This window comes from Ictidomys tridecemlineatus, chromosome 3, assembly GCF_052094955.1.
Source record: "Ictidomys tridecemlineatus isolate mIctTri1 chromosome 3, mIctTri1.hap1, whole genome shotgun sequence".
NCBI lineage: Eukaryota > Metazoa > Chordata > Mammalia > Rodentia > Sciuridae > Ictidomys > Ictidomys tridecemlineatus.
Window position 1 is genome coordinate 36,259,972 of NC_135479.1, and position 15,302 is coordinate 36,275,273.

Here is a 15,302-nt window from a genome sequence, read left to right on the forward strand (position 1 = left end):
CAGCAAAAGAAGGCCAAGTCTTTCCTAGAAAAGGCAGACAGAGGCTGTGGGGATTGGGGAGAGATCATGACACGGAACTAAAATTATCAACGGCCACAGATAATTGTCATCCCTTACTGTGCTGAAGGATGCCCTCTAATTGTAACCCCTTAAAATTCTGTGGCTGATTACAGTCCATTTATGGCAGAAAAATTATAGGAGAGTTAGAAAAGAATCAACAACTCTTAGGTCTAATGCCAATAGGAACAGTCCCTCTTATTTGCAGTTCTGCATTCTGCAGTTTCCGTTATCCACAGTGAACTGTGGTTCCACAAAATGAACACCCATCCTCACTCTTTTGAGAGAGCAAAACCACATTCACCTAACTTTTATTATAGTGTATTGCTATAATTATTTTGTTATTGAAACTATTCTCTTACGTTAAACTTTATCATAGGTATGTGCATATAGAAAAAAACATGGCATATGTTGGGCTCAGTACTATCTGAGGTTCAGGTATCCCCTAGGTATCTTGGAATATATTCTTTTAGGACAAGGGGAGACTACTGTAGTTAAAAAGTCCCAACAGGTATAGGGTTTATAAAAAATAATGAACATTAAATACACAAGACTTATTTCCAGATTAGTGATTTCTAAAGGTAGGTTACAGTCAACTGGGGAAAAGTAGTACCAACCTGGACCACTTCCTGTGATTAGTTTCCTAAAATGCTAAAAGTAAGTAAATAAAACTCTAAAACCCAATGGATTTGTTTTTGTCTGTTAACAGCTAATTCCTGAAGCTCTCTGATCTCATTCTGTGTGTCACTACAACTTCCAGTCTTCCAGAAGTTGCTCATTCTGTTACCCTGTTCACTGCAGAGAAAAATAGCTATAACACCAGAAGCCAATTATGAGACACAAGCATGCAAACAAGACAGCAGTGGTCCACACAGATATGTTAGTTGATTCAATCAAACATTATGGGAACAGAGATGACTCAGTAAAGGATCATGATTGGAACCAGGATGGCAACAGAATCGTCTGTTTGCCTTCCACACTCAAAATTAAGATGGACACGCTAAGATAATGTGTAACTGGTTCATACTTTTTTAGGATGTTCTTCTGCAGGCTTCTCTTCTTTCTGAAATAATGTTGAAACCATAAGGTCAAAAAAAAAAAAAAAAAAAAAAACCCCAAAACAGGGCCTCCACATAAATACTCATAGGAAACCTTTCCTCTTTTCCACCCCAGGGTGCAATGCAGACAGCATAGCATGCTTATTAGAAAGGGAAGAACCATATCTGCTCCTTCAACAGCACCCCCGACTGCCCCTGGAAAGAAAGGTATTCCCTACTACCTCGGCTTTTGCGATTTTTTTCAAATCCCCACCTGTAGTCACAAACCTTGCACTGAAGCATGCTACATGATGTTGTCACCCAGGTCAAGTTAGGGAAGCACTCTGCCCTCTTTGGAAGGCATACGACTTACCCGGCTCCTAGAATCCACATTTAAGAGGCACACCCCACAAGCAAGTTCCTGAGCATTTTTAATCCCAGGTCGCAGCATACAAGAAGAAAAATCCAGGGAATTTTCATCTGGCTGTAAGTGACAAGACAAATGGGTAAGAGTCCAGGAATTTCAAATGCTGTTTGTTTCACTCCCTTATCATTCATCCTCCGGAGGTCTGGCACCAAATTAAGCCAAGTCTCTAATACCATCATAGTTTTTTTTTTTTCCCCCAAGCACTTGCCAAATACCTGCTATTTTCTAGGTAGTAGGAATGCCACCACGAGTAAAAAAATACTCCTTGTACTTTGAGGACTCATGGTCTACAGAGGGGTCAGGTGGGTATCAGGCAATTCAGGGTCATAATTGTAGCCAGTGCTTACTCAGAGGCAAGCACTGAGTACCAGGACAAGGGGAGGGGCACCTCGCTCAACTTCAGGATAAGGAGCCTGAGGTCAGGCAATGCTTCCTAGAACTTGGAATCATCTTGGCCGAGTACAGATGGGATGTGTTGGGTGAGGTAGGGGAGCAAAGGGTATTAAATGTATTAAGTGGCACAAGGCAAAGACCTCTAAGCATGGATGTGGGCAAGAAGCTAGAGGGTGGGAGTCATGCTTATGAAAGGCAGGAGGAGGTGAGGTTAGAACACAAGGGCCTTCAAAGGGATGTAAGGAGCATTGTAACCAGATCACAGCAGGATCCTTCTGGCTGCGCGGTAGGCAATGAGTTGAGGGTGGCCATCCTCAAGGTATAGCCTGTTAGAAGGCTGCTATAGCAATCAAGGGGACATACTAAAGCTTAGAGCTATGGCAGTAACAGTGGGGAAGAGAAGAGAATGGACACATGGAAAAGCTTTGAAGGCAGTGGAATCAAGGACTGAGCGATCTGTTGGATGTAAGAGGAGGATCAGGCTTGTGGGTAGAGGGTGGGAGAAGAGTTCAATTTGGTACAGCTGAGCTGAAGCTGGAGTTGCTGTGGGACAGCTAAGGTCAGCTGCTGTGTGTGCAGGTGGCTGGCTGGCTGGGCCTAGTCCTGAGAATGAGATTTGAAAAGTCAGCAGCTGGAGGTCAATACTCCAAGATCTAAAAGTCAAGCCTTGCTTTTGTGTTTTTTTTTTTTTTGTACCAGTGATTGAACTCAGAGGCACTAGACCACTGAGCCCCACCCCCAGCCCTATTTTGTATTTTATTTAGAAACAGGGTCTCAGCTTCCAAAGCCGCTGGGATTACAGGCATGCGCCCCATGCCAAGCTATTATGCTCACTCTTTATAGGAGTTATCCAATGCACTCCTCCAAAATAAATCTATGAAATATGGAATATAGTGATTAAGAGGGCAAGGTCTTTATTTTGGAAAGTTGTCAATTTCTTTCCTTTTTTGGTACTCAGGATTGAACCCAGGGGCTCTTAACCCCTGAGCTACATCCCTAGCCATTCTTATTTTTTCAGACTAGGTCTAAGTTACTGGGGCTGGCCTTGAATTTGAGTTCCTCCTTCCTTAGCCTCCTGAGCCTCTGGGATTACAGGCATGCACCACCATACCCAGTTAGAAGTGTTCGACCCTTAATGTGAAGAAGTTTGATTCTTTTAAATATTTTTTTTAGATGTTGATAGACCTTTACTTTATTCATTTATTTATATGAGGTAGTGATAATCTAACCCTCACACATGCTAGGCAAGTATTCTACCACTGAGCCACACGCTAAGCCCTGAAGAAGCTTTTAAAATATCTAAAGCAATTTATTTTCTGACATTTTAGGCTGGATAATCGTTTGTTGCAGGGGCTCTGCCCTGCATGGTAGGGTGTTCAGCAGCATCCTTGGCTTCCTTAGAAGCAAAATCGTCCCATTCCCTGCCATCAAGAACTGATCTTACAACAAGAAAATAGCATGCATACAAACACTCACAATTTACTATAAACTTAACTGCCATAAAGGGTGTGCAGCAAATAGTTTACAAATAATAAAATATATAATCATCTTTATTGTAAATTCCATCAGTCAATTGTTTCTCATGGAATGTTTTCTTTGATTTTGCCAACTCTTGGATTCATAGTCACTCTTTGGTTACTTTCACAAATGTGTAGTTTTGAAATAAATACTGGTTGATATTTTCATGTTAAAGATTAAGACTAAAGTGAAACAACAAAGACATTATCTCAGAACTTCACCCATCTGTCAAAGACTGAGTAACTTCTTTGCTGAACATTGGGGAATATTTTCTCAACTTTGTGGTATTCACAATACAATCCCTACACACACAGCATGCTTAAATTTAATGCACGTTAATATTTTTTTGATTTTTGGTACAGGGATTGAACCCAGAGGTGCTTAATCCCTAAGCCATAACCCCGGCCCTTTTTATTTGTTGAGACAGGGTCTTATGAAATTGCTTAGGGCCTTGCTAAATTGCTGAGACTGGCCTTGAATTTGCCATCCTCCTGCCTCAGCAGGAGGATTACAGGCATGTAAACCTCTGGGATTACAGACATGCACCACCATACTGGGCTTCTCTGACACTTTTTTAAATCTAAATAATCAGCAAAAAAAAAAAAAAAAAGCAACCCTGATATATAAATCATTTGCAGGTTTCCATGATACAAATACTCCCACCATGGCTGATTTCAAGCTTTTAAAAGTGATGTCAATGAACAAGGAACTGGGAAGAGATGTACAATCATATCATTACCTAGCATCTGCATCATGTTATACAATATTCTGTGGTGACTAATTATCTTGGTTTGTGGAAGACTGTTCTGGTTTTAGCACTGAAGAAATTCCTTAGTCCTGAGCAAACAGAGACAGTTGGTTGTCCTATGACGAACATAAATAACCCACAAGGCTAGATAATAGTAAAATAAAAGAACTAGAGAGTCTTGAGTATTTGTCTTTTTTTTTTTAGTATTTTTTTAACCTCTGTTCTTACTTTTTAACTGCAGATTTATATAATTTTTAATAATGGTTGTGCTTAACAACCGACTTACAAAATTCCTGAAAATATAACAATCAGTTCTTATAAGCTGGAAGAGTTGGTTCCAACACACCACTGCAATGGGAGGAAACTCAGAGGGCCTGTCCTCTCTCTATAGGAGGTGGTGAGATTATCAGTAGCATATAAATGGCAGTGGCCTTGAGAACTGATCAAGGGCAGCAAACTGCGGTGGTGGGAGTCCCTGTACCAGCAGTGGGTCAGACTGGCTGTGAGAAGGAAAATGGCTGCACATAGCTGGGCTGGCTGTCTGATGAGCCTGACTGAAGGGAGGGAGTCATGCACACAGGGATTAAGCAAGTGGGAAAGGAAGTGAAGACAGGACTTGAAAGGAACAAAGTAAATGGTCCAGGCAGTGTCCTGTCCTAAGAACCAAGAACAAGGGCAGTGCAGGTGGAGTGTGGGGAGAGTGGAGGCTTGCCAGCGGGGCTGGGCTCAGAAAGTCAGCTGTCTGAACTGAGGACTGCAGACGCACTGCAATCTGACACGGGAACACAGTCCCCAGAGATCATGCACGCAGGTGAAGCCAGCAAGTGGACACAAAGGCCCTGCGTCCAAGTGGTCAAGGACCTGGGAACCTGGCACTGCGTTGGTTTATCCTCATGGACACTGAGGTGATCCGGGATGATGGCAAATTCCTACCAAAGTAGTAGCTACATTTTCTGAAGTTACTCTAGGTTGAACCACAGAGGGTTACCAGACTCTTTTTGAACAATAAAGGAAAGCTGTATTATATACTTTTAGTTTTCTTCCCTAGAGAAAAAAAAAAAAAAAACATCTTCTTCCTAGAAAAATGTGTGAACTACGTATCATGTTTCTCTATCCCTTTCTATTCTGAAATAACAAAGTATTAAGTAGTTTCACAAATTTTTCTTAAACTCCAGGTAGGGCAGGAAAAATGTGTGGTGTGTGTGTGTGTGTGTGTGTGTGTGTGTGTGTGTGTGTGTGTGTGTGTGTGTGTGGTGTTTCAATTATATTCAGAGGATTCTGCAGTAAACTCACATGGCCTTAGCCAAGTCAGAGGATAAATTTTCTTCTCTCCCTTTCCTTTTTTAGTGTAAGCATGGGCACTTTGGTCAAATGTCGAGCGACTGGTACTGTTACTTGTTTGTTCTCCAGTTCTATCATCTGCAAATGGTAATAATTTCACTTGCGCTACCTTACTTCCTTAGTCGGTGTTGAGACTCTCATAGATACTGAAAAATGTACTTTGAAGGATTTGATTCCTAGCACCACACCAAAAACAATCAACCAAACAACAACAGACCAAAAAATAAAACTGCTCCAGAAAGTAAAAAATAGTCTAAATGACTATCACAATCATTCACTTAAATGATTTAAATAAACTAAAGCTTTCCAAAGAAGTTAAAAATACATTTACATCTCCGTCATCTACATTACAGACATTCATCATCTTACTGAATCAGGACTATTTGAGAAATAATTAGAATCTGGGAAAACTGTGAATTTGAAATCAAATTAATAAAAGCCCTTTAATATCTGTTTACTGAGGGCATTAGAAAAGTGGAGGAAAAGGTCATACTGTAATCTCCAATGAAAATCATAAGGCTCTGCATAAATTACCCTGTGATCAAATTAATCTTTCAAATGACAAAATTAACCTTCCTAAATACACCTCTATAAGCAGGGGATTACTGTAGTGAATGTAGCAGTTTGACACCAATCAGTTGCTGAAGTTATGCTTTCAACAGGCCACCATGATTATTTACTTTAATTAGAAGATGTTTCATGTATTTAGCAAGGATTTTTAAAAAACATATTATATATGACCTGCTTATACTGACAAGTCCCAGAGTTAGACTGAGATACACAGTATTGAATCCTTTGCTAGTAATGACCTGCTAAAATGGTGTCCAAGAAAATCATTATTAAGAAAGAAGAGTTTGGTGGTAATTAGTATTCCTTACCAACATTCTCAGTCTCCTTTTCTGGAAAAGTGATACCCTGATCTTCTCTGTTTCCTTGAAATCAGGCATGGCCATGTAACTTGCCATGGTCAACAGACCGTAAGTCACATGTATTACCTCTGAAAGGATGCCTTTAAGAGTAATGTGCTATCTGTCATGTTAGGTCCTAGACCCTTCCTCTATTTCACATGGTAGAGGTTCTGTCTACCTGGGTCTCTGAGTGAGAAGAACGTGGCATAGAGCCCCCTGGAACTTGACATGAACACACAGCATGAGCAAGAAAAAAAAAAAGTGTGGTTGTAGTATATTGCTAAGATTGGCATGGGGGTGTTTGTTACTGCAGCATAACCTGGTCTAAGTTGACAGATATGAAGAATGATCTACACACGTTTCAAAAGCAATTCTAGACTTTTGGATATTGGTTTCATTACAAGGTTTTGTGTAATACTCTTCTAGTCTTCTGTGACAAACTAGTGCAAATTTAAAGGCTTAAGACATAAATTTACCCTCTTACAGTTTTGGAGGTCAGAGTCTAAGATGGCTTGGAAGAGCTGCCTTCCTTCAGGAAGTTTTAAGGAAGAATCTCTTTCTTTGCCTTTTCTAGCTTCTAGAAACTGCCTGTGCATTCTTTGGCTCCAGGTCCCATCTCCAAAACCAGTAGGATAACACTTGCCAATTTCTCTCTGCTTCTGTTGTTTCATGACTTTTTCCTTCCTCTTACTCTCCTACTTTCCTCCTATAAAGTTGCTTGGGATGACACTAGGCCCAACCAGATAATCCAGGATCATTTCCCCACCTGAAGCTACTTAACTTATCACCATCTGCAAAGTTACTATTACTAGTAACATCTTCACAGGTATCAGGGATGGGGGCATTTTTGTGGGGCCATTATTCTGTCTACCACTGCCACCTACTGTCAGCTGAGAATTGCCATCCAGAGACATGGTAAAGATGTTTTCTCTAAAACACTGCACATACTGGCAAGAGAAAAAATTGCTATCATTAAACTGTTCTCTTGATATGCCACAGCAATCGGAAATGAATCTGAAATTCACTGCTTAGTTTACACTGAAAGGCATTATCAAACAAACAGCCTGTATCATACTCAGGATAGCAGTGAGATCAAAGAGGCTGAGTGATTTCTAGTTGACTACAGGTCTGAGGAAAAGAGTCCTTTCTCTTCTTGTAGATTTTATATGGCAAAATTGATTGGTTTTGTTTTCCAGGATTGAAGTTTTTTTGTTCCAAACCTACTGAACTTCAACCCACATCCATGAGATAAAAGCTTAGGTAACTTTTCTCTTTTGTATCAGTTCCTTCTTGGTCTGGGTGCTCAGAGGGGAAAATGCTTCTACCAACAGGGAGTCTCAGTTCACAGGCAGAGGAAGTATTTAAGGGAAGTGTGTGGGGGGAGATGCAAGCACCTTTTTGCCTCATCAACATCCAGCTTAAATACCAAGGAGTCCCAATTTGAAATTTAAGACTGTGTATCCTGCTTTCCTTAGCCAAGAATCCCGACCTACTGTGAAGCACACTATACCTGGGACTTTTTTCTATTTCTTTTTTAAAAATTTTTTTGATGTTCCCTTGAAGGGGTTGCACCATTTCTGCAGGTACTATGATATTAGATGGATGTGTGGAGCAGGGTCCTAACTCCATCTCCCTGCTCCAAAAATCCATTTAACATTTTGTTCTTGGACAGAGGATATATCATATATTAAACTGTAATAAATAGATACTACACTTGATCTTAGGCAAAAGTCCAAAAAGCAACCTAGGGGACTTTTTCAGTGGAAGAAAACAGTGCAGTGAAGATTTTTTTTTTTTTTTTTTTTTGCACTGGGGAATTGAATCCTGTTTATGCTAAACACTTGCTCTACCACTGAGCTCCACCCTGGCCCCGCTGCAGCTGTCTTTCAAAGGGAACAGTCCCATGTAATCTTCACAGCAGAAACAAGTCTATTTCAGCATCTTGCAAGCTAGAAATAACATAGCAGGAAGAAATAATTTCAAAACGATGTGGATTCAAATCCCAGATTTGTCAGATTCAGTCAGGTTTTATCTTCTCTGAGCCCTAATTTCTTCACCTGTAAAAATAGGGTTTAGGGGGGCAGGGGAGATAGCTCAGTTGGCAAAGTACTTGCCTTGCATGCACAAGGTCCTGAATTCAATCCCCAGCACCACCACCAAAAAAAAAAAAAAAAAAAGGGTTTATGCTAATGACCTTTAGGGTTGTTACCAGGATTAAATGTAAAAGATCATAGCACAATGCCCAGCAGGTCAGGTCTAGGTACAGAACAAATGGCAACTCTTTGCTGGTAGCAGTATTAAATTCAAAGCACCTCACCATGGCAGAGTAGTCCATGGGGAGCTTATTTACCTAAAATGAAGAAATGGTATAAAGAGCAAAAAGTTTCCTATACAACCTCCATGAGGATGCTGTAAGAAACTACTGAATGAAACATATTATTTTATTAATTGAAAGGGTATTTTTTGAAGATAATGTTGGTTACATTAGTTTTCTTTTGTTGCTGTTGTTTCTGGAAGTTTTCTCCTAATGAGAATTCACAAAAGAAATTACTTTCTGATATTAGTGCCAGCAGTAATTATGCTGCTTCTGAGTATTAAGTTATGAACGCAGTGAATCATGGAACTGGCCATGTCTTATAAAATCCTAGAACACATAATGTTACTGTACAGCTCACCAATAATAAATACAAACACTTTAAGCACACATTTTTGTACAATTAACTTCATTCTTGGCTTTATCTTATCTTCCCTATTTGTTTTCTTTGCTTCATTTTTCCTTTTCATTGTCTTTATCCATTTACTAAAACAAAAAAAATCCCATCAAACACTGTGTCAGAATACCAATAAAGAAATAAAAGACAGTCCTCTTTTTAAGGAATTGACAAGCTCGGGGGCAAATGAAAATAAAACACACAATTATCAATAAGCACAGTAAATACTGAATTGAGAGAAATGTGCTAAGGACACACACAGGAAGGGCTCTTGGAACACCTTTTGGGGAAAGGCAGCCAAACCGTGAGGCAAGTGCAGTCCAACTACAGGAAGACCTTCACTGAGCTAAGAAATTTGAACTTGATCCTGAAGACCATGGTGAGCTCACTACAGGATTTTAAATGGGATTTAAATGGCATGATCAGATCTGCATCTTGGAAAGAACAGTCTTGTAATGGTATAGAAAAGAGATTGAAACAGAATTTAAAAATGGAATCATCACTCTAACTATAAGGTCAGAAGTTTAGTAGTGACGAGGGCCTGAATGATTTAATACTTAAAAAAGATTTTCCACTTTCATTATATTTTCCAGCGCTTGTTAATTTGTAGGAACACTATGATTTTTTAAATGTATTTTTATGGTACTGGGGAGTTGAACCACTGAGCTACATCACTAGCCCTTTTTCTTTCTTTCTTTTTTTTTTTTTTAAAGAGAGAGTGAGAGAGGAGGAGAGAGAGAGAGAATTTTAATATTTATTTTTTAATCATCAGCGAACACAACATCCTTGTTTCGTACATAGTGCTGAGGATCGAACCTGGGCCGCACGCATGCCAGGCGAGTGCGCCACGGCTTGAGCCACATCCCCAGCCCCCCTTTTTATTTCTTGAGATAGTCTTATTAAGTTGCCCAGGCTGGCCTTGAACTTGTGATCCTCCTGCCTCAGCCTCCCCAATTAGGTGGGATGGCAAGAGTGTACCACAAAGCCCAGCTATGAGTTTTTGTTAACTTACACATTTAACCTCTAGAAGAATTCCATATTACCAAATGAACATATTTTCATCTCTTCTTTCCAAATGTTTGCATTCCATTTCTTATTATATTATCTAGGAGAGTTATCTATTTTTTTAAATTACCCAAGTTGTACAATTTTAGGTTATAAATTGAAAAATCATTCTAAAGAACAAAATAGAGATTTTGGAAACTATGTAAACTCTTTAATAACTTAATATTGTAATCCAGAAGCAACATAACAATGGTGAGAAGATGTGCTAATATTTAATACATGTTGTTGGGACAACTGGGTTCTCAGTTCAAAGCAGTAAGAATTGCTTTCTACCACAGCTGCAAGCTGCAATCCTTTTCAGATGGGTCACAAATTTAAATATAAAAAAAAGAAAAAAAATAACATATTTATTCCAGCTGTAGAAGGAAGATAACTTTCTGACTATTGTAAAATAAAGAATATCCTAAGAGACAAACTGAGTAAGTATGAATACATAATACTTTTGCACGATGAAATTAAAAAGGTGACAGTAATAAAGGAGGGAAAAAACTGATAAAAGTTTACTAGCCTATATATATGTACATAAATCTATCACAAATATGAAATGTGCAAGGTCAATAACCAATATATTTTCTCAGTTTATACATGATGGAAATAAAAACAGCAAATTATTATTTTGCAAAGCCTCTTACAAAATTAAATGCTATCTGGAAAATCATCTAAAAAATGCAACAACAGCTATAAATGATGCATGCATATACACATGCAGCCCCACACTCTGGCCTCTTAAATGCACTTCGAGGAACTTTATCACACACACACACAAAAACCCTAATCATTTGTTTATTTGGAACAGTACTATTCATAACAGGAAAAAATGAAAATAACTCAAGAATCTAAGAAAGGTAGTAAACTATAAGACAGCAACATGACATTTATCTATCATATAGCTTTTTAGAAGGACACATATGAGGACATAATAATTAGAAGTGCAAAGGGAGGAATTCAAACCAATGCTTTTTTGCAAAATTTGCATATATGTATGTGATTTAAGAAGGATGTAGATAGAGGAAATGTCCTCTACCCCCCTTTTAAATTTTTCCTAATTAGTTATACATGACAACAGAATGCATTTCATTTCATTGTACACAAATGGAGCACAATTTTTCATTTCTCTCGTTGTATACAATGTAGAGTCGCACTATTTGTGCAAACATACATATGGCTAGGGTAATGATGTCCTTCTCATTCTACCACCTTTCCTACCTCCATACCCCTTCCTTCCCCTCCCTCCCCTTTGCCCAATCCAAAGTTCCTTCATTCTTCCCATACCCCCTCCCCCATTATGGATCAGCATCCACTTATCAGAACATTTCAGCCTTTGTTTTTTTGGGATTGGCTTACTTTGCTTAGCACAATATTTTCAAACTCCACCCATTTACCTACAAATGCCACAATTTTATTCATTTTTAATGCTGAGTAATATTCCACTGTGTATATATACACAGCTTCTTTATCCATTCATCTATTGAAGGGCATCTAGGTTGGTTCCACTGTTTTAGCTATTGTGAATTGAGCTGCAATGAACATTGGTGTGACTACATTACTGTAGTATGCTGATTTTAAGTCCTTTGGGTATAAACCAAGGAGTGAGATAGCTGGGTCAAATGATGGTTCTATTCCAAGTTTTCTAAGTAATTTCCATACTGCTTTCCAGAGTGGTTATACCATTTTGCTGTGCCACCAGCAATGTATAAGTGTATCTTTTCCCCACATCCTCGCCAACACTTACTGTTGCTTGTATTCTTTTATTTTCTTAGTTGTATATGGACACAATACCTTTATTTATTTATTTTATTTTAATTTTTATTTGGTGCCAGGAATCGGACCCAGTCCCTCACACATGCTAGGCAAGCACTCTACCACTTAGCCATAGCCCAGGCCCTGTTGCTTGTATTCTTAATAACTGCCATTCTGACTGGAGTGAGATGAAATCTTAGAGTAGTTTTGATTTGCATTTCTCTAATTACTAGATGTCCTTTACTCTCATTTTATCTAGGTACAGTGGGCCCTGAAGCTATCCCAAAGTCTACCCAGCACCACTCAACTGCCCACACACACATTCTTTCCTCCTTTAACATGAGGGATCCAGTGGGCACCTTCATCCTCCTGTAAGTGCCAGCATAGGAATATATTTGCTGCTGTGCAACATAGGTTTCTGGAAAGGAAAGCAATTACTGAATTGTTCACCAGGCTTACTGTGAGTGTGGCGAGGGACATGAAGCCCATGAGGTTATTCCATACTTTATCAATGTCCTTCAGCAACTGCTGCAGTTTCTCACTGCACACTGCAGTGGCTTTTATTCCCAGCTCCACTCGCTTGGTTACTCTGTACACTTCAACAACACCTGAACGGCAAGAGAGGAGAGAGTCAAGAGTTGCAAGTGCAGAAAAAGACATGAGCAAGATAGGGCAGCAATGCTGTTTGCTGGCACACTGGCTGGAATTAAGGAATGTATCTAGACAGAGGGGAGCCTACTATTCTTAGGGACCAATTCACCTCTCAATGCTGCAGGACAGTTTACTGGTAAAAACAGACACCCTCTAGGGTGACACTGCTTGGGTTCATCCTTATTCTGTCCTTTATTAGGCATGTAACCTTGAGCAAGTCACATAAATTGCTTTCTGCCTCAGTTTCCTCATCTGTAAAGTTGGGATAATAATGATATCTCCTCCAAGGATGGTTGAAAGGATGAAATGAGTTAATGTTCTAAAATAAAGCCTAGAATAGTGTCTGGAGAACAACAAGCATTAGGCAAGTTATTAGCTTTTTTTCCCCTTTCAGGTTTATGAGTTTCTGTTTGAATCTAGGAAATACCATTAAATCGACTGAAAACAGGAATAATAAAAGTTTAAAAGAATCTAAATGTTAATATCATCATAGAGTAATTAAAGAAATATCTCACCCTTCTGAATCCTCAAGGATTTACAAACTCACTGGCTTCACGTATCTTTTTTATATATATATTTTATATATATATATATATTTTATATATATATATATTTTTTTTTTTAGTTATAGATAGACACAATATCTTATTTTATTTTTATGTGGTTCTGAGGATTGAACCCAGTGCCTCAGGCAATGGTAGGTGGACGCTTTATCACTGAGCCACAACCCTAGCCCTTCATGTATCTTTTATACACTTAATAGGATGCAGAATGGTTCTTTTCCTTCTAACCCTGCATTGGGCTGAAATCTTCAAGTAAGGATGAGAGGTGCCAAATACCTCCACATTCTAAAGACAGCTACCAGGCATACCTGGATTCCTACAATGTGACAGTCACTAGATAGATTATCCAGCCTCTAAGTGAATGCTAGAGAATCCGGGGTGGGGTGGGGGGGCCTTGTGTACAGCACTATGGCTTTTCCTCTTCTTTCCCCAAGGGAAAGGGAGAAATTATGTCTACTCTAAAAAGTGAGTGGGCTTTTAAAAGAATCTTCCACTACTAGACAGAAAGACAGGTACCCCGTTTCTTGGTGGATATCTGCTAATACAGTAGAATTGTGCCTATCTGAGCAGGAAAAGGGGAACTAGAGTGAGGTGTCAAGAGTCTGGCAGAGACTCCAGCCCTTCACTATCTACTTGTCCAGCAAATCCTTTGAGTGACTCCTATGTGTCAGGTACTAGATGAGATGTTGGGGGCACAGCAGTGAACAAAACATACCCAAATCCCTGCCTTCATTGAGGTTCATTCTAGCAAAGGGAGACAGACAGTAAAACAAGGATAAGTAAAATATATAAGATATTAAAGGTGACAGGATTAGGTTCGATCCCCAGCACCACAGGGGGGAAAAATGGATAAGGCTAAGGAGAAAACCAAGCAGAGACAGGGGCACAAGGACAGGAATGCTAGGGGCAGGAGAACAGATACCATTTTGAGAAAGAATACAGAGAAACCTCAGTGAGAAGATGACATTTAAGTGAAGATTTGAAAATGATTATTAGACTAGTACATGTGGCGCTGGCCACAGATCAGGTATGAACTTGGGGAGGGGAGGAACACTGAACTGGACAGAGACTGAGGTTTCAAGTTGAGTTGGAACGTTTAACAGTTGAAACTGACCAGGAAGTTAAGGAAATCTGTTTATGCCATTAAGGAGTAAGGAGGAAGAACCTACTGAGTATGGTAAGGAACTGATAAGAAATATAGTTTTTCGGGGCTGGGGATGTGGCTCAAGCGGTAGCGCGCTCGCCTGGCGTGCGTGCGGCCCGGGTTTGATCCTCAGCACCACATACCAACAAAGATGTTGTGTCCGCCGAGAACTGAAAAATAAATATTAAAAATTCTCTCTCTCTCCTCTCTTACTCTCTCTTTAAAAAAAAAAAAAAAGAAATATATTTTTTCAATATGGGAGACTGAACCAGAGGGTGCTTTATCCTTGAGCTACTCCCTCAGTTTTATTTTGAGACAGATTCTTACTAAGTTGCTCAGCTAGAGCCTTGAACTTGTGATCCTTCTGCCTTAGCCTCCCAAGTTTCTGGGATTAGAGGCATGCACCAATGCACCTGGCTAATAATTTCATTTTAATGCCTTATTAATACAAACTCTTGGATAAACTAGTTAAATAAGTATAATTTATATTGCTATTATATATATAAAACAAAGACTTAAAACTTGGCCCTAGAGTCAAAGTTACTGCCTATGAATTAAGTGTCTTATATTCAAATGCAGATGCCACTTAGTGAAGTTGTATATGGCTTGAGAGATCCAGCTTCAAAATACTTAACATAAGCAAAAGCCGATAATAATGCGTTGTCATGATTTCAAATAAGTAAAATACAAAACGAAGATACCTAATAAATATTCCATGCCTTGAGCTGACTGAATAACTTCTGTGCAAACAGCACTACTACTAATTCCATTTAAGGTGTCATTTGCCTTCTTAATGACCTACGAGAAATGAAATCACATTACATTATGTAACCAAAAGAGGTCACTGCAAAACAAATTTATTATTAGTAGAAAACCCAACCAGGAAGTGTGAAAAACCATGACTAACTGGCATATTATACACTGAAACAAATCTGAGAATTTAAGTTTAATCTTAAAGAAACCATCCTCCGTTACATTGGCAGAAAAAAGATTGAGGTT

The 15,302-nt window shown here is 39.1% G+C and overlaps 1 protein-coding gene and 1 non-coding gene across 21 annotated transcripts in view; both read right to left on the bottom strand.

Moving 5' to 3' along the window:
* Positions 1 to 15,302, bottom strand: part of Synrg (synergin gamma) — a 69,846-nt gene that overhangs the window by 4,438 nt on the left and 50,106 nt on the right. For 14 of the 20 annotated variants that reach the window (XM_078042413.1, XM_078042410.1, XM_078042405.1 and 11 more), the window contains 4 exons: positions 15,005 to 15,101; positions 12,405 to 12,553; positions 1,468 to 1,578; positions 1,085 to 1,120 (listed from right to left, as the gene is read on the bottom strand). In XM_078042413.1, coding sequence (XP_077898539.1) covers positions 1,085 to 1,120; positions 1,468 to 1,578; positions 12,405 to 12,553; positions 15,005 to 15,101 — 393 coding nt within the window. The remainder of the gene's footprint in view (positions 1 to 1,084; positions 1,121 to 1,467; positions 1,579 to 12,404; positions 12,554 to 15,004; positions 15,102 to 15,302) is intronic. The other 6 variants (XM_078042418.1, XM_078042417.1, XM_078042415.1 and 3 more) reach the window with 1 other exon arrangement.
* LOC120884687 (U2 spliceosomal RNA) lies at positions 7,991 to 8,173 on the bottom strand. The gene has a single exon (XR_005727108.1). It is a non-coding gene; the product is annotated as a U2 spliceosomal RNA (small nuclear RNA).